Here is a 24,498-nt window from a genome sequence, read left to right on the forward strand (position 1 = left end):
AATCTAATTTTCTGAACTTAAGAATTTATGATGCTGGAAAAAACATGGAGACTATAACACAACATTTCCACTGTATTCATAGAATGAATGTAAAACTGTCAGACATTCATTAAATATGCAAAATGTCTACAGAAACATCAGAGGGTCAGATGTGAAGCACTCAGTGATTTTGATAAAATGACTCATCAGTTATTGATCTGTACTACACTGATCTACCACCTTAGTAAAGCTGGTGTTCTGGTGGTGGAGAGACCTCGGATCATGTTCTGGTTTTGGAGCAGTGATCTGCTGATGGTTCAGTTTAATGAGCTTCTTCAAAAATCATCCCTGACATCACCACTGAAAGGACGTCTATGAAAACAGACTGAACATTACTGATATGTTCACAATCTGAGAGTTTATAACTTGACAAACTTGATTCAGATGAAGTTATTTGAGCAGAAACTCCTGGATCTTTATCCTGTGCTTGAACTAATTCTTCATGGTTCCTCCACAGAGTGGACCAGCAGAGCTCAGAGGTTCCCAGTGGTCAGTCTGCCCAGCAGCATCAAACACAGCTGGACTCCATATTTATGGTCTGTACATGTACAACAACTACTGTTACATCTATTGTGTTCACAGTCATCTCCATGCTGCTCTTTGTAGACCAGTGGATTGTCAGTGTCCAACATGGGTCTGATGTTTGGCTCCATGATTTCAGTCTGATTGGCTCATTCATAAAGTATTCTGTTCCAGCTGCTGGAGGACAACATCATCACTTTTGTGAAGAACGAGCTGAAGAAGATCCAGAAGGTTCTGAGTCCAGATTACCCAGAATGCTTAGAGAGTCAGAGGAGCAGCTGCAGAGAGGCATTTGTGGAGATCACAGTGGACTTCCTGAGGAGAATGAAGCAGAAGGAGCTGGCTGACCGTCTGCAGAGCAGTAAGAAGATTTCTGTAAAGATTTAAAGTTTTGGATGAATGAAACATTTACTGATGTCTGAAGAGAAGGAGCAACATGTTTTAAAGATTCATTCTTTTGGAATTAAGTGTTTGTTTCCACTTTCAAAAGATATTCTACATATTTCTTCTCTTTCAGAACTTCCAGCTGCAGTTTGTAAACGTAACCTTAAATCCACCCTGAAGAAGAAGTTCCAGTGTGTGTTTGAGGGGATCGCTAAAGCAGGAAACCCAACCCTTCTGAATCAGATCTACACAGAGCTCTACATCACAGAGGGAGGGACTGCAGAGGTCAATGATGAACATGAGGTCAGACAGATTGAAACAGCATCCAGGAAACCAGACAGACCAGAAACAACCATCAGACAAGAAGACATCTTTAAAGACACACCTGGAAGAGATGAACCAATCAGAACAGTGCTGACAAAGGGAGTGGCTGGCATTGGGAAAACAGTCTTAACACAGAAATACACCCTGGACTGGGCTGAAGACAAAGCCAACCAGGACATCCAGTTCATATTTCCATTCACTTTCAGAGAGCTGAATGTGCTGAAAGAGGAAAAGTTCAGCTTGGTGGAACTTGTTCATCACTTCTTTACTGAAACCAAAGAAGCAGGAATCTGCAGCTTTGAAGACTTCCAGGTTGTGTTCATCTTTGATGGTCTGGATGAGTGTCGACTTCCTCTGGACTTCCACAAAACTACAATCCTGACTGACCCTAGAAAGTCCACCTCAGTGGATGTGCTGCTGATAAACCTCATCAGGGGGAAACTGCTTCCCTCTGCTCGCCTCTGGATAACCACACGACCTGCAGCAGCCAATCAGATCCCTCCACAGTGTGTTGGCATGGTGACAGAGGTGAGAGGGTTCACTGATCCACAGAAGGAGGAGTACTTCAGGAAGAGATTCAGAGATGAGGAGCAGGCCAGCAGGATCATCTCCCACATCAAGACATCACGAAGCCTCCACATCATGTGCCACATCCCAGTCTTCTGCTGGATCACTGCTACAGTTCTGGAGGATGTGCTGGAAACCAGAGAGGGAGGACAGCTGCCCAAGACCCTGACTGAGATGTACATCCACTTCCTGGTGGTTCAGGCCAAAGTGAAGAAGGTCAAGTATGATGGAGGAGCTGAGACAGATCCACACTGGAGTCCAGAGAGCAGGAAGATGATTGAGTCTCTGGGAAAACTGGCTTTTGATCAGCTGCAGAAAGGAAACCTGATCTTCTATGAATCAGACCTGACAGAGTGTGGCATCGATATCAGAGCAGCCTCAGTGTACTCAGGAGTGTTCACACAGATCTTTAAAGAGGAGAGAGGACTGTACCAGGACAAGGTGTTCTGCTTCATCCATCTGAGTGTTCAGGAGTTTCTGGCTGCTCTTCATGTTCATCTGACCTTCATCAACTCTGGACTCAATCTGCTGGAAGAACAACAAACAATCTCTACATGGTCTAAATTATTTGAAAAGAAAAAGAGTGTAAAATCTCTCCACCAGAGTGCTGTGAACAAGGCCTTACAGAGTCCAAATGGACACCTGGACTTGTTCCTCCGCTTCCTCCTGGGTCTTTCACTGCAGACCAGTCAGACTCTCCTACGAGGTCTGCTGACACAGACAGGAAGTAACTCACAGACCAATCAGGAAACAGTCCAGTACATCAAGAAGAAGCTCAGTGAGAATCTGTCTGCAGAGAAAAGCATCAATCTGCTCCACTGTCTGAATGAACTGAATGATCGTTCTCTATTGGAGGAGATCCAACAATACAGGACTTCAGGAAGTCTCTCCACTGGTAAACTGTCTCCTGCTCAGTGCTCAGCTCTGACCTTCATCTTACTGTCATCGGAAGAAGATCTGGATGGGTTTGACTTGAAGAAATACTCTGCTTCTGAGGAGGCTCTTCTGAGAATGCTGCCAGTGGTCAAAGCCTCCAACAAAGCTCGGTGAGTACATTTTAACTTATATGCTTGTTGATAAAAAGCAGGTGCGATCAACTAAAAAAACTAACAAGGTAACCTCCAAAACCACAGTAACGAGTGCTGGTGTCTGAAAAGTCTATACAACTATTAAGTGATAATCAGTACTCACTTTGTGCAATACTGAATACATGTTGGTATTTCTGAAATTTTTCTGGGTGTAACTGTCATCAAATTTCCATTCAGACCTGGCCGTGAGTTGTTATCTAAGTTTTAATCATGAACTCTTCTGAAACAATTACAAAATAAAGAAATTTGACACATTTTGTTGATACCAAAAGCACATTGAACTATCCACTGTTCTTTTACTGCTCTGTTCTCTCTTCACTTCTCTCTTGTCTCTCTGATTGTCTCCATATGTTGCTCGTTACTTTTCTGACAAAAAGAGAATGGAATATTCCTAAATGTTATATAATCTCATTACACTTGATCAAAAGTATTTTTTTTAATTGTTTTGCTGTTATTTTTCAGACTGAGTCTCTGTAACCTGTCAGAGAGAAGTTGTGAAGCTCTGTCCTCAGGTCTCAGCTCTCAGTCCTCTAATCTGATCAAGCTAGACCTGAGTAACAATGACCTGCAAGATTCAGGCGTGAAGTTTCTGTCTGAAGGACTGAAGAATCCACACTGTAAACTGGAAACTCTCAGGTGAGATCAAACATTTTTTAATCAACTGGCAGAATTAGCAAATTAATAATAAGGTAATCCTTTAATAAGAGGAGATGTGGAGGTGTTCTGATGTGCAACATACTCTTATGTTGAAAGATTCTAAAACAAGAAGTAGTTCCTGGGAACTGCTTTCTGTTTTGTTGCTGTCTAAGTAGAAACTTGATGATGAAAATAGTGATGAGTTTGCAGAGTTGAATCCACAGCACACAACACAAATATTCTCACACCCGACAATATGTACATAGTCACGGTGTTGGGTGCTGAAGATCATAATTAGAAATATTAATTATAAATTTCTTCAAATGCAGTTTCACGCATGTGATACTCATTCAGAGGGGGTGCCGTGGCTCTGCGCTACATACAGACATTTCTGCATCCCTGCCATTCAAAGGCACTTTGTTATATATAGTTTATATATGTAGTATTCAAAACTGGACAGTAAGCTTGGTATTTTTAAAGGAAGCAATTTTAATTCAGTGTTTTCATTAGTCATAATTTTATGCGTTTACTACCACTAAGAAAAGAACGGACATGAGGCTTAAGGCCTGGACAAGTTTGAAACCTTTTGTCCTTCACAATGGAAAATGGGTATCACTTTATCCAGCTTGTAATTCATAAATTCTGCACTCAGCTTGCATTTAAACCTGTGTCTGTGTGTACCTGGCCTGTACCACTACACTTGCTTTCTTCTGAACATTTGCCCCCATCCCTTTCTTTAAACAGTGACATGATCCCAGTCTGTCTTTTAATGTGATTTTTCCACATGATGTGTCCATTAGAATAAAGTCCCAGCCCTGCTGGGATGGAATATCAGCAAGCGTGAAATTTCTGTGATAACTGACATTTGAAATTATCTCAGGGGCCGAATTTGGCTGATGGGCCATATGTTTGACAGCCCTTGTTTAGACAGTTTAGCATTCTATGTTCTACTGAGTTAACTCCAAGCTAAGGAGCAAACCAGCTAACTGCAGCCACAAGCTGCAACTGTTTTTTTTTTGTGGATGATTCTCACACTGATCCTTCATGGTGATGCTGCCATCCACCCACGTCTTCTGGATTCCCATCTTCACAGTGTTGGGAAGGTTACTTTTAAAATATATTCCACTACAGATTAGAGAATACATGCCCCAATGAATACTGAATACTTTGGATTACTTAATATATTATCATGCTTTTTACAACTACATGAACTGACTATTGCTGTGTGATTTATTAATATTACTGAAGACTATTCTCCATACCAATACTAACTAGATGTTTAAATCTTAATATAAAATCGATAACAGTAGGGTGGACATTAGGTAAGGCTGCACTTTTTGAAGCAATCTCGTATAGAAAACTACTCTGCGCGTAGTAAAGGGACCTCTGGCTAATACGTTGGGTTCGTGTCAGGCTTGTAGTCGAAAACTAGCTTTACTTGTTGTTGGGTCATCTTTGCTAGTGAGTGGGCCTGGCCGGGCACAGCTCGAAAAGGGGACATGGGCCCATCCTCCCGCAGGCCCACCACCCACAGGAGGCACCATAGTCGGGCTCACCTCTACGCATGGCTTGGGCTCTGGAACCAGTCTCCTGGAGAGGGGCTGGACTCTGTCTCAGTCTGGAGTTGCCCCTGGTGAGAGGCGACGGGCTGGGGTGGGTATTCTAATATCCCCTCGGATGCCGGTACGTTGGGGTTCTTCCCGGTGGATGAGAGGTTTTGTTCCCTGCGCCTTAGGGTCGGGGAACGGGTCCTGACTGTCATCTGTGCTTATGCGCTGAGTGGCAGTTCACAGTACCCAGCCTTCTTATAGTCCTTGGGTGGGGTGCTGGAAGGTGCTCCACCTGGAGACTCTGTTGTCCAACTGGGGATTTCAATGCTCTTGTGGGTAATGACAGCGAGACCTGGAGGGGCGTGACTGGGAGGAACGGCCTCCCTGATCTGAACCTGAGTGGTGTTTTGTTAATGGACTTCTGTGCAAATCACAGTTTGGCCATAACAAACACCTTGTTTGAACATAAGAGTGTCCATATGTGCATGTGGCACCAGGACGCTCTAGGCCGCAGTTCGATGATCTATTTTGTAATCGTATCACCAGACCTGCGACCGTATGTTCTGGACACTCGGGTAAAAAGAGGGGCTGAGCTGTCAACTGATCACCACCTGGTGGTGAGTTGAATCAGGTGGTGGGGGAGGACGCTGGACAGACCTGCCGTGCCCAAACGTACAGGGAGGGTGTACTGGGAAGCTTCTGCATTGAGCTGCGGCCGCAAGGTGGTTGGTTCCTGTCGTGGTGGTAATCCCTGAACCAAATGGTGGACACCAGGGGTGAAGTGAGCCACCAGGCTGAAGAAGGAGTCCTATCGGGCTTAGTTAGCCTGTGGGACTACGGAGGCAGCTGACAGGTAACACCAGGCCGAGCAAAATGCGGCTTGGGCAGTGGCTGAAGCAAAAAATAGGGTGTGGGAGGAGTTCAGAGAGGCCATGGAAAAAGACTTTCGGACTGCCTCGAAGACATTCTGGCAAACCATCAGGCGTCTCAGGAGGGGAAAGTGGTGCTCTACCTGCACTGTGTATAGTGCTGGCGGAGCGCTGCTGACTTCAACTGAGAAAATGATGGTTTGCCAGAATGTCTTCGAGGCAGTCCGAAAGTCGCGTGCCTAGGGTTGCCGACCCCTGCTCTAACGGAATACAGTTACTCATATTTTGTATTTTGAATACATAATAGTGGTACATGTATCGATCAATCAATCAATCAATCAATCAATCAATCAATCAATCAGAACTTTAATTGTCACATGCAAGTTGCCCTGCAGTGAAATGTATTCCGTTATCCCCAACACTGCTTATGAAAAACATTATATCGGCCCGGGGCTCGGTCACTCAGGCACAGCTGGCTGCCGGCGGAGCTCACGGGCACGTCACTGCAACCCCCCCTGACTTCTGCTCCGTGGCTGCTGAGTGATCCCTCATCTGGGACTCTCCTCAGCTCTTTCTGGGATAGTGGCGCGGCTGCCCCTCTGTTGGTCTTCCTTGGTCTCTTGTGTTCTGGGGGCCTCTGGATGTCTGGAGTTTTGATCTCCTCCATACCTGCGTCATGCCCTGGAGGACGGGGCAGTGGCCCCCCACACCCTCTAGCAGATCATTACATGAAGGAACCTTTTAAAAAAAACAAAAAAGAAACAAGCGCGTCCATGCTCACAGGTGTACACACAGGTGATCACACACACAAACTACACCCTTTTTGGCTCCTTCTTCAAAGCACACTGTGCGCTGTCGATCTTACGTGCTGCACAATAATGTTTAATATTTAGTATTTACTGTCATATTCCCATATATCATTGTGATGTTGTTTATTACTCTCGTTTTCTTCTGCTTGCTTTCTTTTTTCTTTCTCAACAGGTGATCCAGGTGATCGATATATGTATTTTTTGTCTGCTTATTCTGTTGGTTTTTGTTTTTTGCCCTTTTCCCCCGTCCCTCTTCTCAGCTGTTTTTCCTTCCCTCTTTCTTTCTCCCCTTTCTTTCCCCCAGTCAAGTCTGTCCCGTATTCAGCAAGTGAAAATAAAATAAACAATAAAAGGTGAATCAAATGGACCATTACGGCAAGGCTGGGATGGTCCATTTGGTAAAGTAAATCCGTTGGGCATCTTTCTTCACCTTTAGACAATAATTCTAATGGCAAAAGAGCCAAACGGGACAGGTTAAAAAAAAGAAAAAAAGAAAAGAAAAACATTATATAAAACAGCTGGAACTGCTGTGACTTTATATTTTCACAAGCTAACATGAGCCAATAAGTGAAAAGCCGAGCCTTGAGAGTTGTATGTTGCTGTGAGAAGAGTGGGGCTACATGCAGTGATGCTAGTGTTAGCCATGTTAGCTTCAGCAGGTGTTCAGTGTGAGACCAGAAGAGCGTCTGCATCAGCAGGGCTCCATTTCACTGCAGTGTCACATTCTTCATATATCCATGCTGGACATTTGAATAGACTGAATATGTCACAGTCCCAGGTTTGGTGTTTTTGTAGTTTAGACTTTATTTTTATTTATAGCTGCTCTGTTTGGTTGCTTTAGTGTTTCTTATTTTAGTTTTCCTATTATTATTGAGTTCATTTACTTCCCTCAGTGTTCCTCTACATCCAATTACTAAGTTCACTCAGGTGTTCCACTCATGGTTGTTATTAACTTCTTGTTTTAATTTGGTAGTTATCGTCTCTGGTGTCAAAGGTTTAGTTTACTTACTCACAGCAGACATTTAGTGATGATCTCACTGTATGTGGTCTTTTAGCGCCTCTTAGTGGTGAACTTGTGGAGTGGTGTTAGTCTGGGTGACGAGTGTAATTGTTGAGTGAGAGAGACCGAGACTGAATGGTGGTAGCACCTTAGCCACAGCTCAGGTGTGGAGAAGCTGAAAAAGAAGGTATTCTAGTTTGTAAGGATGAAAAAACTCAGATGCTGGAGAGTAACACAGAGCGGCCATGACAGCTGCTCACACAGTTTAGACAGTTTAGCAATCAATGGCTGTGTCCAAATTCATGGGCTGCATCCTCCTGAGGCCGCATTTGTAGACCGATTACGTCACAGCGACGCGCCGAAGGCTGTCCAAATTCGTGGACTCCTCCGAATGCAGCTGACAAATGCGTCCACCTTTTCCCCGAATTTGAAGGATGGGTCGGGTGTGTCCTTTGTGGCCCACCATATCCCAGAATTCATAGCGTGGCCCAGCCAAACTCCATTTTCAGGCAATGGCGGCCGCTACTAAGTTTTAAAATTACATTTATTAATCTTTCTGGGTCACAAAATAAACTTTTAACATATTTTAAGGCGAGAATGTGGGTGTGTAAACTTCAAATATCTGCTCGGTTTATCAAGGTATCGCATATTTGCAAAAGTGCTTCGACGTTTTCGGAGACGTCTGGTAACCACCAGCTCGATAGCTAGCCGACAGCTCGAGGGTCACTGAAGTCGCCGAGAACGGCACAACTCCCGGCACATCATTTTCAGATCACCGCGGATTTTCGCTACTCAGGTTAAACGTAATATATAAGTCACTCAGATAACCTAAAAATAATATTGTTTGGCTTTTTTCAGTGTTTTATTTGTTCATGAGTAAATCGGTTTGGCTGAGATTAAAGATATTAGATTAGATTAGATAAAATAAAACTTTATTAATCCCCTGGGTGGTTTTCACACAGCTGAATAAACGTCAAACAGAAAACCGATTAAACAGAAGTGTGAGATGGTCGAGAGTTTACACCAGTGTCCTGTTATATTTTAGATAGCAAGGAGCAGACGGCTGAGTTTATTAAACTCCACCAGACAGCGGTGACGTTAATCAGAAGGCTAGACCGTCCAATTTCACAGCCATTTACTTCCGGCCTACCCGACCTTCTGAGGACCCGGCCCACTTAGACCGCGAAGGCCGGGTCCTCAGGAGGATGCAGCCCATGAATTTGGACACGACCAATGTTATATTGAGTTAGCTCCCAGCTTATTAGCAGACCGGCTAACTAGCAGACAAGCTAACTAGCAGACGAGCTAACTAGCAGACAAGCTAACTAACAGACAAGCTAACTAGCAAACCAGCTAACTGCAGCCACAAGCTGAAGGATGATTAAATGTAGTGGAGATATCAGGGATGACACTGGTGTGTCTGATTCACTCTTTAGCACTCTGGTCACTCCAGTGTGTCAGCCAGAACACCACTGAAGGCCAAATGATCCCAGCGTGTGGAATAAGGAGCTTAAGGTTCAGTTTGAGGTTTTGTCAAAGCAGTGAACACAAAGAAAGCCTGGCTGTGGTGGACTTCCATGATGCTCTGCTTTCTTCTCCACTCTCCTCTTTTCACTCCTGATGCTTTTATATGTCACTACTGCATGTCCTTAACTTTTGTCTTCTCTCTCCTTAGTTTGTGTTTTGTTCTTGTCTCTCTGAGCTCATCTCTTCTCTTTCCCCTCACCCTGCAACCAGTCATGGTAGATGCTCCTCCTGGAGGCTGTTTTCACTGGGAGGATCTTTGTGTCAAAGGGAGTTCTTCTTCCCACCATCACCAAGTGCTGCGCACAGTGGATTGTCTGATGGTTGGGGTTTTCTCTCTAAAATTGGAGGCTTTTACCTCACACTGTTAAAGAGCTTGAGATGACTGTTTGAATTGTCACTTATAAATAAAGTTGCATTGAATGGATAACATATTTAATCATCTCTTTAATGGATAGATGTTATTGTGACAAACAGAAAATGGTTGGTGACTAGGGATGGGTACTCATGGCACCGGTTCTGACATAAACGGTAGTAACCAGACCGAAAAGCAGCGCACATTTCGGTGCTTTATTTCAGTGCTTTTTTTGCTGAGATGTGATACACTTTAGATTCTAGGCAATCATTTTGCGTTTCCGAGGATAGTAGGCGGGGCCAGGTAAGTCCGTTCTTTTAGAACAGAGCTACAGATTAAAAATGCCCAAGGCAAAGCGGTCAAAAGTCTGGCTGTTAGGGCTGCACAATTAATCGTTAGAAAATCGCGATCTCGATTCCAAATGACAACGATTTAAAAAAAAAAAAACAAAGAAAGAAAGACGATGACGATTGTACCGCATTTTGATCCGGGACGTAATCTGCATGAAAACAAGTGCTCACTCTTCCTGCTCAACAAATGACAAGGGCGGAGCCTTATACCACGTGATACAGAAGCTGTGCCGTGATGCTCAAATTGGCAGGGAAAAAACAACGGAGAACACGTCAGGGATGACGAGAAAGTAACAGGAGAAAATCCGTCCCGGTCAACCACCCAAACATCAATAACGGGAACCTTATACAGCGCTTCCCTATATACGTCAAACTCCCGCAGGCACAAAGAAATTACGGAGGCTATTACTCGTCACCTGATCAAAGATATATCAACACTGTGCAAAACGAGGGATTTAGGAAAATGATCAACACCCTAGACAAACGCTACACAGTGCCGTCCCGCAACTATTTTTCTATTGTTGCACTACCTGCTCTATACACGCAGTGTCGAGCAACGGTGGAGACGGAATTTCAAGCAGTACAACATTTTGCGGCAACCACAAAATGTGAGACATTTATTGTTTTTATGTTCAGTCTCAACTGTTACGAAGTTGATGTGCAGTTAATAAGTGCAATAAATATTTATATTGGAAAAGAAAATCGTGAGAGAATCGTGATCTCAATTCTAAGCAAAAAAATCGTGATTCTCATTTTATGCAAAATCGTGCAGCCCTACTGGCTGTACTTCACAGCAAAAGATGCAAACTCAGCAGCCTGCAACAAGTGCTTTAAGCTGATACTGTGATACTGTCAAAGGAGGTAACACCTCAAATCTGATGAAACACCTGGAGACGCATAGCGTTTTTGTTTTTTTTAAATCCGAGAAATGCGCCGTATTTCATAGCTTGCTGCGAGACCTCACACTGTGCACTTCAACTGCGGGTGTGGTGCCTGTTATCGGACCCGGACTTAGCAACATCTCCCAAAAACCCGAAGAGGAGAGTCCTGGCCCCTAGCCCTGCCAGTGTAGCAGAAATGATGAGGATGATGATGGCAGCAGCAGCTGCGTGAGTAGCTTAATGCTGTTCGTGTGTAATTTACGTTGAGTACGCTAACCACGTTATTATTAATGCACGTAAGGTGAACTAGCAAACACCATCGTAGTTACATGCAGCTGTCTTCTTGTTTGATGGCAGATACTCCCTTCACCCTGGCCTAAAAGGCTAAAATGACCAAAGAAAAAGTGGAAAACAGTTAAACATGAGAGGTTTTTGGACAAAGTTTGTGTTTTTTCCATTGTTTAAGCTAAAAGTAATACCATATATGCCCTATAGCTGCAGAAAAGGCTAACATTGTTATCTTTTTACAAAAAACAGCTGAACATGAGAGGTTTTTGGACAAGTGTGTGTTCTCCATTGTTTAAGCACCGGTTTGAGCACCGTTTAAGCACCGGCACCGTTTCAAAAGTACTGGTTTGACACCGGTATCGGATAAAACCTAAACAATACCCATCCCTATTGGTGACTGATGGATTGCTGTTTTGTGTGTCTGCAGTCTGTCAGGCTGTCTGATCACAGAGGAAGGCTGTACTTCTCTGGCCTCAGCTCTGGTTTCCAACCCCTCCAATCTGAGAGAGCTGGACCTGAGCTACAATCATCCAGGAGACTCAGGAATGAAGCTGCTGTCAGCTGGACTGAAGGATCCAGGCTGGAGCCTGGACACTCTCAGGTATGGAGAGAATATCTGATAGAGGAGGAAGAGTACATGGATATTCATGTAGTGGGTCTCCAAGGAGTCTGTTTGCAGGAACATTTAGGTCACAGGTGTACCTGAGATAGATCCCACTGTGTACCTAATAAAGTGTCAGCCATGTGTATGTTTCCCATGCTGTATCTCCACAGTGACAGAAGGATGAAACAAGGCTGTGAATCATTTCAGTCTGTGTGCGTGACAAAGAGACAGACAGGAGCAGCTAACATTTGGAAATGGAAGCTTAAATAATGACAAACTCTACATTCACAGCTGAATTCACAATAAATTTGTTCTCAAGTTTACATTTTTCTATTATTGTTCTCAAACAACAGAATGAGAATGAAATATGGTATTAGCATTAGCTGCCAATTCCCATTCACCTAAAATTAGCATTGGCCACTAATGGCAGTCTACTAAACATTAAACACTCACTAATTTAATGCTAATTCATGTCAAGTTAGCATTAGCTGCTAGCATCAGCCTACCTAGCAGTAGCTGCTCACATTATTAAAAGGGAAGGGGAAAGTGTTAGCATTATCTGATAATGTTAACTCAAATTAGCATTAGCTAGTAATGGCAGCCTACTTAGCATAACTCCTCACATCATTATAATGCAAGAGAAAATAGTTAGCATTATTTGATAATGCTAATTCACATCAAATTAGCAATAGTTAATAAAGGTAACCTACTCAGTATTAGCTGCTCACATTGTTAAAATTGATGGAAAAATAATATAAGCATTAGCTACTTGTTAAAAAGTTTTTAGCATTAGCGGATAAATTTGCATTAGCTAATAATGGCAACCTTTTTAGCATTAGCTGCTCATATTGTTATAATACAAGGGAAAAGAGTTAGCAAAAACATTTTTAGCATTAGCGGATAATACTAATTCAACTCAAATTAGCATTAGCTAATAACGACAACGTACCTAGCAAAAAAATATGGTATTAGCATTAGCTACTAATGCTTATTCACTTCAATTTAGCATTAGTTAATGACGGTAGACTTTGTATCGAAAAAACATTGTAAGCATAAGCGGATAATTCACCTAAAATTAGTATTAGCTACTAATGGCAGTCTACTTAGCATTAACTCCTCACTAATATAATGCTAATTCATATCAAATTAGCATTAGCTGCTAACATCAGCCTACATAGCACTAGCTGCTCACATTGTTATAAGGAAAGGGAAAACAATATTAGCATTTGCTGCTAATAATTATCCACCCATAATTAGAATAATAGCCGCTAATGGCAGCCTATTTAACATTAAATCCTAACATTGTTATAATGTAAGGGGAAACAGTTAGCATTATCGGATAATGCTAACTCACATTAAATTAGCATTAGCTAATAACAGCAGTCTACTTAGCAGTAGCTGCTCACATTGTTATAAAGCAAAGGCAAACGATATGAGCAGTAGGTTCTAATGCGTATTTGCCTTGAATTAGTTGTAGGTGCTAATGGTGGCCTACTTAGCATTAGCAGCTCATATTGTTGTAATGCTGGGGAAAAGAGTGTTAGCATTAGCCGTTCACATTGTTATAAAGGGAAAGAGTGTTAGCATTAGCTACTCACATTGTTAAAAAGTAAGGGAAATCAGTGTTAGCATTAGCTGCTAACATCAGCCTATATAGCACTAGCTGCTTACATTGTTAAAAGGGAAGGGAAAACGATATTAGCATTAGCTGGTAATAATTATTCACCCCTAATTAGAATTATCCGCTAATGGCAGCCTATTTAGCATTAACTCATCACATCGTTATAATGCAAGGGAAAAGAGTTAGCATGGTAAATGGTAAATGGCCTGTATTTATATAGCGCTTTACTAGTCCCTAAGGACCCCAAAGCGCTTTACATATCCAGACATCCACCCATTCACACACACATTCACACACTGGTGATGGCAAGCTACATAGTAGCCACAGCCACCCTGGGGCGCACTGACAGAGGCGAGGCTGCCGAACACTGGCGCCACCGGGCCCTCTCACCACCACCAGTAGGCAACGGGTGAAGTGTCTTGCCCAAGGACACAACGACCGAGACTGTCCAAGCTGGGGCTCGAACCGGCAACCTTCCGATTACAAGGCGAACTCCCAACTCTTGAGCCACGATCGCCCCAAATTATCGAATTATTATCGAATAATGTTGACCTTGGTCGACTGGAAAAGTTCAGAACTAAAGATTTAGGAGTGTTTCTTGATAGCTCTTTCTCATTTGAGAAACAAATAAATTCTGTTATTAAAACCAGCTGTAAGGTTTATATTGTTGATTGTCATTTATGCTTAGAAATATTTACTCATATATGCTTAGTTTTATAATCTATTGCATAATGATAGAGGTTTGATCCTTATAGGGTTGCCAACTCCCCGAAAAATAAATAAGGGACACCTGGTGGCCAGGGCCGGGCGACCCAGTTGTCTTCACCCTTCCCAGTGTGGTGAATTTTGTAGCTCTTTTTTTGTATGTGAAATTGTTTTTTTAACCATTTGATTTGAATTTGATTTAAGTAGATGCATATTCTTTGTGATATGAACACATGGGAAACAAATGATCATTTAGCCATTTATTTTTAGCTCAAACTGACAACATTAACACAATAAAACAGGTCTCTTTCTTAAACAGAAGCCTGTCATGCTTAACTTTTGAGAATATAAGTAAATCTTTCTTTAAAAGAACTCTGTCCTGCTGAACTTAAAATTATATAAATTAATAGAAAACAATAGAACGAAAAACATTCTTGTAACAGTGCACATATAGTGCATTTAGTACAATTGGCTTTAGTTGAGGTATTATTTCAGGTATTATGGTATAGGAGGACACCTACTCTGTCATACACACACACACACACACACACACACACATACCTACACTATGCACAGACTGGTACTCTTTGTTCATACCTGTGTAAGACGTCGTACAGCCCCGATTTGCAGACGCTGTGCGCAGAGGCTCAGGAGCAGAAGTCTCATTGTAAACATATCACGGCAGACCCAACGATGTTTGCATGAACACGCTTTTCAGCATCTCTTTATTGACACTTTTCACACATGGTTGCTGTACGCATACAGCCGGCTGTAGCAGCTCACAGCCCGACACACACCAACAACAGCACAGATAGCACAGACGTTAAGGCGGCGAGGCGTGATCGCGGGTGCCGCTCAGGTGCGCCCCCCCTGCAGAGGCGCTGCAGACCACGCCCCGCCACACACATTAACCAGGTAAAATACATATTTAGGCAGAATTTTGCAAATATCTATTTTTCTTTTCTTTTTTTTAGCAGCATAGTGTTTTTTTTTCCAATTAGTTTTTAAAAGTCAGGTCAAGGCTCCAAAAGCCCAAAGGTGATATAAGGGTGGCGGCTCACAACAGTTTTTGTTTGCTGGATCATTTTAGTTCAGCTGGGTGTCTTTGCTGTTGTTATATTTCTTTAACAGTTCAAAATGTGTCAATTACATGAATAAAATGTAATTTTCTCTGTAGCACTTCATGGATTTCATAAGCAACACACCTTAGTTGTTCACACAAAGGTAGAAAACAATACATAAATCTCTGAATGGATTAGCTTTATCTTATCTCTCTTTAACAAAAATAATCCAAGCAGAGCCCTCAGGTCTGCAGATAAGCAGCTTCTGACCAGAACTAGACGTAAAAACAGAGGTGAGCTTTATCGATCGCTGCAGCCAAACTCTGGAACAGTCGCCCTTCACATCAGGTCGTCACCAACACTCGACATTTTTAAAACCCGGTTGGAAACACATTTGTACTCTGTAGCTTTCAATTCTGACGAGTCTTTATAGTAATTACTGTGTATGTTTCCTATTTTATCTCTACTCTGTGCAGCACTTTGGCTCAACCTGTTTTTAAATGTGCTGATAAATAAATGTAGATTTCTTTGAATAAAACAGTGGAGCCGAGCTTTGAGCCGTCCTCAGTGTGTAACAGTGTGTGTATGAGAGCCATGTAATGTCCATGTGTGCATGCTGACTGTGCTGCTCTGACCCCCCTCCTCCTTTCAGGGTGGAGCCTGCTGGAGTCCGATGGTTGAGACCAGGTCTGAGGAAGTGTAAGTGTGTTTTTAATGGGATTCATGAAAACAAAGCAGCACACATTCAACCATCTTCATCATGTCAGGAGTCATCATCAAAGTGTCAATCAATGAACAGATGATGGATCAATAACTGCAGCTGGATTGTGTTTGTTCTCTCCATCAGATTCCTGTCAACTCACAATCGACACAAACACAGTGAACAAATACCTCCAACTGTCTGACAACAACAGGAAGGTGACACATGTGGAGGAGGTTCAGTCATATCCTGATCATCCAGACAGATTTGATTATTATCATCAGCTGCTGTGTAGAAATGGTCTGACTGGTCGCTGTTACTGGGAGGTCGAGTGGAGAGGAAACGTTGATATATCAGTGAGTTACAGAAGCATCAGAAGGAAAGGAGGCAGTGATGACTGTGTGTTTGGACACAATGATCAGTCCTGGAGTCTGTACTGCTCTGATTATGGTCCTGATTCTGTCTGTCACAACAAGAGACAAACACCCATCTCCCCCTCCCCCTCCTCCTCCTCCTCCTCCTCTGGCTCTAACAGAGCAGCAGTGTATGTGGACTGTCCTGCTGGCACTCTGTCCTTCTACAGAGTCTCCTCTGACACTCTGATCCACCTCCACACCTTCAACACCACATTCACTCAAACTCTTTATCCTGGGTTTTATGTTTCTCCTGGTTCCTCAGTGTCCCTGTGCTGAGTGGAGTGTAAAGAGTGTCTCCTGTTAGAGAAACACTCTGACTGTTGAACAGATAGTTCAGTCTGTACATGTTTGTCTCTTTCACTCACAAACACGTTTTCAGATTCATGGATTCAATCAGTTGATGTTTGAAACTCTTCTAAATGATTCCTTGTAAACTTCTTCCTCTTCAGTCACAAACAAACAGGAAGTGATGTCACATGTGTTCCTGTCCACACAGCAGAATGAGTCTATTGCTGACAATCAGTGATGTACAAACAGAGTGAGCATTTCTGAGGCCCAAAATAAACTGAGTAGTTCACTGAATGAACAATGGACTGTGAGCTCAGTTCCTCCATAATTAGTATGGATTATATATGTATATGTATTATATTAGTATCATATATATCAGGTGCTGCTGGTTTCAGTCATTGTGCAAATGTGCTGTTTGTAAGGTTGTAAAGCTGCAGTCAGCTGAGACTGAAGAAGTCACCTGATCAGTGAGCAAACGTGAAAACGTCCAGATGAACAGAATCAACCTTTTGGGATCAGCCAGCAATGCAGCATCATTGTTGTTCAGGTTCAGAGGTTTGCAGGAATGAACTGATGACCAGAAACAGCTGCAAAGTCCAATCAAATACCAGCTGGAGTTCAGCTGCATTTGAAGAAGTCAAAGAAAAGTAAGGATGGCAAAGGGCGATGTTTTCTTCCAAAGAACTGAAAACATGGTCGACGCCTCATTAGAAGAATAATCTGGACATTTGTGAGGAACTCTAACCAAGAAAGCAACACAAGAAAGCAACGTCACACAGATCCAACAGACAGTTTCCATGACTGGAAGTGTTCAGTGTAAAAATGCTACATTGCACTATTGCATCCTCTCACCACAGGAGGTGCTGTTGGCACCACTGATTGCTGATCAGCTGTTCTCTGATGATCTGATTGATCCTGTGAATAACGGGACTCACTGAACTCTGTGACACAGTGAAGATTACAGAGTTTAACTTCAACATCTGACTGACGTCACACAGACAGAAGGATGAACCAGTGAGGCACAGAACACAGTTACTGGAGATACTGGATCAGCTCCATGTGAACCTCTGATGGAGAAGCTGCTGACCCAGAGAAACATCAGGACATGACAGGCAGCTGCACTTATCTAACAACATGTAGCAGAGCTGATCTATGTTAGAGGATCTATCACAGCAGCTGAAAGTCCAACACTGGATACCAGCTGAGCCTGTGCTGAGTGTTACAGGAAAAGAAACACTGACACTGGTAGACACAGTGATGCTGACTGGGGCACAGAGCTGAATGATGCAGCATCAGGACACTGTTTCAGTCTGACTGACAGAGAAACCTGTAGCTGCATCTACATGTGAGGCAGAGGCCACACAAGCAGGTTTCTATGTTTCACAGTGACTGAGATCTTCAGTGGGGGTGGACATGCTCCTGTACAGACCTCTGAGGAGAACCAAGGTGCAGTCAAAGAGTCCAGTCTGTCCTCACAGATGTGAACATGTGGTTTCATCAGGTCTGCTGTCAGCTAGCAGGCTCACACCAGAATCACTGTTCCTGAAAAACACTGTCTGTGTGACATCATCAGTCAGCTGATCGTCCCAGATCTGAATGGTTTCTGTCTCTACTGAGGAAGTCAGAGAATATCACTGAGGTGTGGATCAGGTCTGAGTGAGCTGTGGAGGGACAGCTTTAAACAGTCCACAGGTCTCACGTCCTGCTCAGTCTGGTAGCAGATACCTCGTATTGTTCCAGATGTGCTGACATCACAGTTCCCAGCAGCAGCAGCAGCACAGCTATGTGATACGATGAATCTCAGTTATTGATCCAACACACAGTAAATACAAAGATCAGGATTTATGAGAGTAATCATTATGAGTCTGAACACATGATCACTGAATGTTAGTCTCCACAATAATAAGCTAACACAAGCAAACACAGCTTTCAGCTCTTATTTTGAAACTTATTTAGAGAGCTGTGATGTGAGCGTGCCTGGCTCTGAGGCACTTGGGTCAGCCTCTGTTGTTTAGAAGTGTTAACCATAGAGTTAACCATAAAGCACACCCCTCCTCCCCTTTTCTTGCCTTAGTGCTTCGTTCGGTCTCTCCGGTAAACAGTGAATCCATCCGGCGTGATGGCGCAGTCGGGGACGTTGGGCTCCAGCCATGTCTCTGTGAAGGCCAGAACACAGCAGTCCCTGATGTCTTGTTGGGGTTTAATCCGAGCTCGTCAAGTTTGTTGTCAAGAGACTGGAGATTCGCGAGCAGGATGCTGGGCAGAGGTGGTTTGCTGTTTCTCTGAAAGGCTGTTAAACATGACACTCTCACACATGCTCAGCAGTTTTCCTCACAGTATCCAACAGTTACAGTTTCTCAGAAGACGTCAAGTTAATTCTCTGTGAAGCCATTTATTTCTTTAAAACTCTGAACACTGTACACATTTCACAGCAGTCAGTGTGTAAACAGCTGGAACCTGAAAGTCCACCAGGAGTTTCTCTTTCTTTACAACATTAAAAATCTGTATGAGTTAAACTCTGATGTTGCTGTGTCCTCTGAAGAAATGAGTTTAATCTGAACACAACTCGTTTCTTTAAATGTTGAGAGGTTTTGTTAAAACTCATCATTCACTTCTTGACTCCACCAAACAGCTGCTGAGATGACAACGACACAGGTCAAGAAATGTCATTACTTCCAGGCTGGACTACTGTAATTCATTATTATCAGGATGTCCTAAAACCTCCCTGAAAAGTCTTCAGCTGATCCAAAATGCTGCAGCAAGAGTCCTGACAGGGACGAGAAAGAGAGAGCATATTTCTCCTGTTTTGGCTTCCCTTCATTGGCTTCCTGTTAAATCCAGAATTGAATTCAAAATCCTGCTCCTCACATACAAGGTCTTAAATAATCAGGCCCCATCTTATCTTAATGACCTTGTAGTACCATATCACCCTATTAGAGCACTTCGCTCTCACACTGCAGGCTTGCTTGTTGAATGGGAGGCAGAGCCTTCAGTTTCCAGGCCCCTCTTCTGTGGAACCAGAGTAACCCATAATTCAAGTGATTCCAAAAATGTCATGTTTAGTTTAGAAGGAAGTCTGTATCTTCTACACATTTGTACTTGTATTTGTTTAATGAGTTATAGTTAGGAAGAATTCACTGTTTGTGTCATGATCCGGCCTAAGTCCAACCTCTGACCAGAGTTCCAGTTTCCGTGTGTCTATCCCTGCTCACCTGCAGATCATTAGCAGCAATCATGTGGGTGTACTTAAGACCAGCTCAGCCCTTCACTTGCCAGATCATCAGCTACCTCATTGTGGTAATTGGCCTTAATGTTTCACTCTTTTTTGCCCTTTCTGGACCATTGCTTCACCAAAAGGCAGATCACACAAAGCTCTGATTAACAGCTCATTTGGAAGTACTGACATGTGGAGTAAATACTGAGCTCTGCTGTGATAATGCATATAGGGTACATACAACTGGATATGTAAATGTAATCAATGAAATCTATATTACAAAGTATAACCACAATTATAGTCTAAGGAGCTTGGAAAGAAAGCACATGGACTTCTTTAAGCTTTATGAAGACGTATCACCTCTCATCTGAGAAGCTTCTTCAGTTCTAAACCCATATGGTGTAGAGCAGGGGTCCCCAATCCCAGTCCACCAGGGCCGGTGTCCCTGCAGGTTTTAGATGTGTCCTTGATCCATCACAGCTGATTTAAATGGATAAATTACCTTCTCAACATGTCTTGAAGTTCTCCAGAGGCCTGGTAATGAACTAATCATGTGATTCAGGTGTGTTGACACAGGGTGAGATCTAAAATCTGCAGGGACACCGGCCCTCGTGGACTGGGATTGGGGACCCCTGGTGTAGAGTCACAGATATTTAAAGCAAAGTGGGGTTGTCCTTTGAGATGGTTGATAGCACACTATTGATCATGTGTCTCATCACATGAGCTAAGGTAGTGGCTCACAAACTGGAGTGCATGCCCCCTAGAGGGGACGCAGAGCCATTGTGGGAGGGCAGTAAGAATTTTTTAAAAAAAAGAAAAAGAAAAAGAATGCTTGGACACTGTTAGCATAATGGACAGGTTTTTTTTAGCATTGCCAAATATGCTTCCAAGCCAAAGACTAGATAGAATAGAATAATCCTTTGCAAAAAACCAAAAAATAGCCAAGGTAGGTGTCCCCAAAAGAATTGGTTTGCCCTGCGTCAGGAGCACACGCTGGGCTCTCCAAGTCACAGACAAACAGTATCCCCCATTTTTGATTTTTAGTTCACAAACACTTCTTAGAACGACCAACTAATCCTGAAACCTTGGAGGTTTTAGCTCTCTGTACAGGGAAGTTACAGGAGGATAAAAATAATTATCAGGCAAAATGTCATTCGTTTGTTAAAATAATCCCGTCCGATACCACGTGAGAACAATAAATATATAATTTTCTATTGTCACCCTAAAACTGAATGGTAATGTAACGACACTCATTTTTCACTTTTTCACAAAACTAAAACATCACTACTGCCACGTCTAATCGTCTGTAATGGAGGCGGAGTAAACTGAATTTGCGCTCCATGCCCAGCGAATGCTCACGACGCACGGGGAACACACTTTGTCAGTGACACCAAACTTGACACAACACTCATCCTGCCACAGTTTGTTCCCCCGGTTCAAATCACGGACAAACAGTATCCCACAGCTGTTTATGTTTTTAGGCCCATTTTGCGCAGAGAGACCTTTTTTGAAAAATGTATTGATAGCAGTGTTGAATATTCTTACACAGTAAGAAAGAAAGAAACAAGACCAACTATACGTAAAATAATTAAAGATGTTTTGTTTTTCTGTGATTTAAAAGAGATACAGATTACAAGAGATTACAACACAGCTTGGTTTTCATGAGGCAGTTTCTCAAAAGAGAAGTAAAAGGAAGTGAAAGAGCTGCTGCTGCTATTAAAAATATCTTTCATTAGTAAGAATCATTTCAACACTTGTTCATGACCCATCATTTTGAAGTCAGAAGCTGTGAAGAAGTGCTGATGAAGCAGAACATGAAGAAACTCTGAAAGTGAAGGCAGTGACTCTCTGAAAAACCGTTAAACATGACACTCTCACACATGCTCAGCAGTTTTCCTCACAGCATCCAACAGTTACAGTTTCTCAGCAGATGTCAAGTTAATTCTCTGTGAAGCCATTTATTTCTTTAAAAGTCTGAACACTGTACACATTTCACAGCAGTCAGTGTGTAAACAGCTGGAACCTGAAAGTCCACCAGGAGTTTCTTTTTCTTTACAACATTAAAGATCCGGATGAGTTAAACTCTGATGTTGCTGTGTCCTCTGAAGAAATGAGTTTAATCTGAACACAACTCGTTTCTTTAAATGTTGAGAGGTTTTGTAAAAGCTCATCATTCACTTCCTGACTCCACCAAACAGCTGCTGAGATGACAACGACACAGGTCAAGAAATGTCATCATCTCAGAGTTCCTCACCTGCTTCCATCATGTCCATCACGAAGATCCCAGTAGAAGCTGAATGCATGAAGGTCCATTTGTAAAGTAAAATGAAAACTGAAGGCTCTGCCTCCCATTCTACTTGTGAAGATGATGTCAGATTTTTTTCAAAACCTTTAAATGTTACAGTGTTTCAATTTAGTTCAGTTTTATTTAAACAGTGCACCTCAAGGTGTTTTGAACATCACTACTGGGCAGTAATGCAACCTTGGTCTGCTCACCATCATGACCCGACACACAGTCCTGGAGAGGAATTGCAACTCCCGATAATATCGTCCGTGGCTCTTCCCACTGCAGGAAGCAACAGTTTGATACCAGTTATAAAAACAAATCAAAGCATTAAAAATAATATCAAACTTTCCCTCCTTCATACCAAACTTGTCACTTTCCCTTCAGGAACCTAAAAAGAATTCAAACTGACCTGGACTGGTGGGCAGGTGCTGGGTTCAAACTAGATGGAGGCTAAATGTAGTCTTAAGAAACTGATCAGACACAAATCTTAAAACCAGTCCTTTTGTTTAAACTTGCTTCATGGATTTAGTAGTAATGTGGCAGCTGTGAAAGACAGCACAGAGGCACTAATCATGGCAGCACAGGAACAAGCTCTGAGCACGAGATCCATGGAGGCTGGGGTCTATCACAGGTAAGACCCCAGGTGCAGGATGTGTAAAGATGCCCCTGAGACAATCCAGCACATGGTGGCGCTGTCACTTGGTGTTCGCTCGCTCTGTGGTATAGTATCACTTCCTGTTCCTGCTCAAACACAGTGGTGTTTCTGAGTAGCTTTTCTGCTTAGCAATTTAATTTAAATCTTTTGATACATCCCTTTTTCATAGTATAATCTTAACGTGCTTCATCTGAATCACCCTTTCTGTGTACTCACTACCTAATTTATAGCCAAAGTATTCACTCACTGTCTCTTTACTGTTTCGCTAGCTTAGCTTAGCTCGTAGCCGACTCGTTAGCACCATGGCTACTTCACCTGTCCCTCCTGCACTTTCCTGCTCATTGTGTCAGATGTTTAGTTACTCCTCGGCCTCCTTTAGCAGTAATGATACCTGTAATAAATGTAGCATATTTGCAGCTCTGGAGGCCAGGATTACTGAATTGGAGACTCGGCTTCGCACCCTTCATTCACCCGTAGCTAGCCAGGCCCCTGTAGCTGGTGCAGCCGAAGATAGCGTAGGCCCCGCTAGCTGTTCCCCGGCAGACCCCAAGCAGCTGGGGAAAGAGGGCGGCTGGGTGACGGTGAGGAGGAAGCATAGTCTTAAACTGAAGCCCCAGGTACACCACCAACCTGTTCATGTGTCTAACCGTTTTTCCCCACTTGGCGACACACCCGCCGGGGGTCAAACTCTGGTAATTGGTGATTCTGTTCTCAGACATGTGAAGCTAGAGACACCGGCAACCATAGTCAATTGTCTTCCAGGGGCCAGAGCAGGCGACATTGAAGGAAATTTAAAACTGCTGGCTAAGGGTAAACGTAAATACAGTAAGATCATAATTCACGTCGGCAGTAATGACACCCGGTTACGCCAATCGGAGGTCACTAAAATCAATATTGAATCGGTGTGTAACTTTGCCAAAACAATGTCGGACTCTGTAGTTTTCTCTGGTCCCCTCCCCAATCAGACCAGGAGTGACATGTTTAGCCGCATGTTCTCCTTAAATTGCTGGCTGTCTGAGTGGTGTCCCAGAAACGATGTGGGCTTCATAGATAATTGGCAAACCTTCTGGAGGAAACCTGGTCTTGTTAGGAGAGACGGCATCCATCCCACTTTGGATGGAGCAGCTCTCATTTCTAGAAATATGGACCAATTTATTAAACCCCCCAAAATATGACTATCCAGAGTTGGGACCAGGAAGCAGAGTTGCAGTCTTACACGCCTCTCTGCAGCTTCTCTCCTCCTGCTACCCCCCCAAAAACCCATCTCCATTGAGACTGTGTCAGCTCCCAAAAAGACAAAAAACAAACTAAAAACCAGCAATAAACAACTTAAACATAAAAAATCACAAAGAAAGAACAATACAGTATCCACATCTGAACCAAAGAGTAAAACAGTGAAATGTGGATTATTAAATATTAGGTCTCTCTCCTCCAAGTCTCTGTTAGTACATGACTTAATAATTGATCAACAAATCGATTTACTCTGCCTTACAGAAACCTGGTTGCAGCAGGATGAGTATGTTAGTTTAAATGAATCAACACCCCCGAGTCATTCTAACTACCAGAAATCCCGAAGCACAGGCCGAGGGGGCGGTGTGGCAGCAATTTTTCACACCAGCCTATTAATTAACGAAAGACCAAGACAGACTTTTAATTCATTTGAAAGCCTGATGCTTAGCCTCGTCCACCCCAGCTGTAAAACTCAGAAACCAGTCTTACTTGTTATCATCTATCGTCCACCTGGGCCTTACACAGAGTTTC

The 24,498-nt window shown here is 42.9% G+C and overlaps 1 protein-coding gene and 1 long non-coding RNA gene across 2 annotated transcripts; both read left to right on the top strand.

Moving 5' to 3' along the window:
* The first annotated feature begins 880 nt into the window (after positions 1 to 880).
* On the top strand, positions 881 to 1,218 carry LOC112846554 (uncharacterized). The gene is made up of 2 exons (XR_003219561.1): positions 881 to 922; positions 1,079 to 1,218. It is a non-coding gene; the product is annotated as an uncharacterized LOC112846554 (long non-coding RNA).
* Positions 1,219 to 23,039: 21,821 nt separating this feature from the next.
* Positions 23,040 to 23,894, top strand: LOC112846539 (uncharacterized; the record flags this gene model as incomplete). Its single annotated transcript, XM_025906129.1, has 1 exon — positions 23,040 to 23,894. A coding segment is annotated over exon 1 (855 nt), but the record flags the coding sequence as incomplete, so codon positions are not given.
* Between the last annotated feature and the right edge of the window lie 604 nt (positions 23,895 to 24,498).

This window comes from Oreochromis niloticus, linkage group LG3 (assembly GCF_001858045.2).
Source record: "Oreochromis niloticus isolate F11D_XX linkage group LG3, O_niloticus_UMD_NMBU, whole genome shotgun sequence".
Lineage (NCBI taxonomy): Eukaryota > Metazoa > Chordata > Actinopteri > Cichliformes > Cichlidae > Oreochromis > Oreochromis niloticus.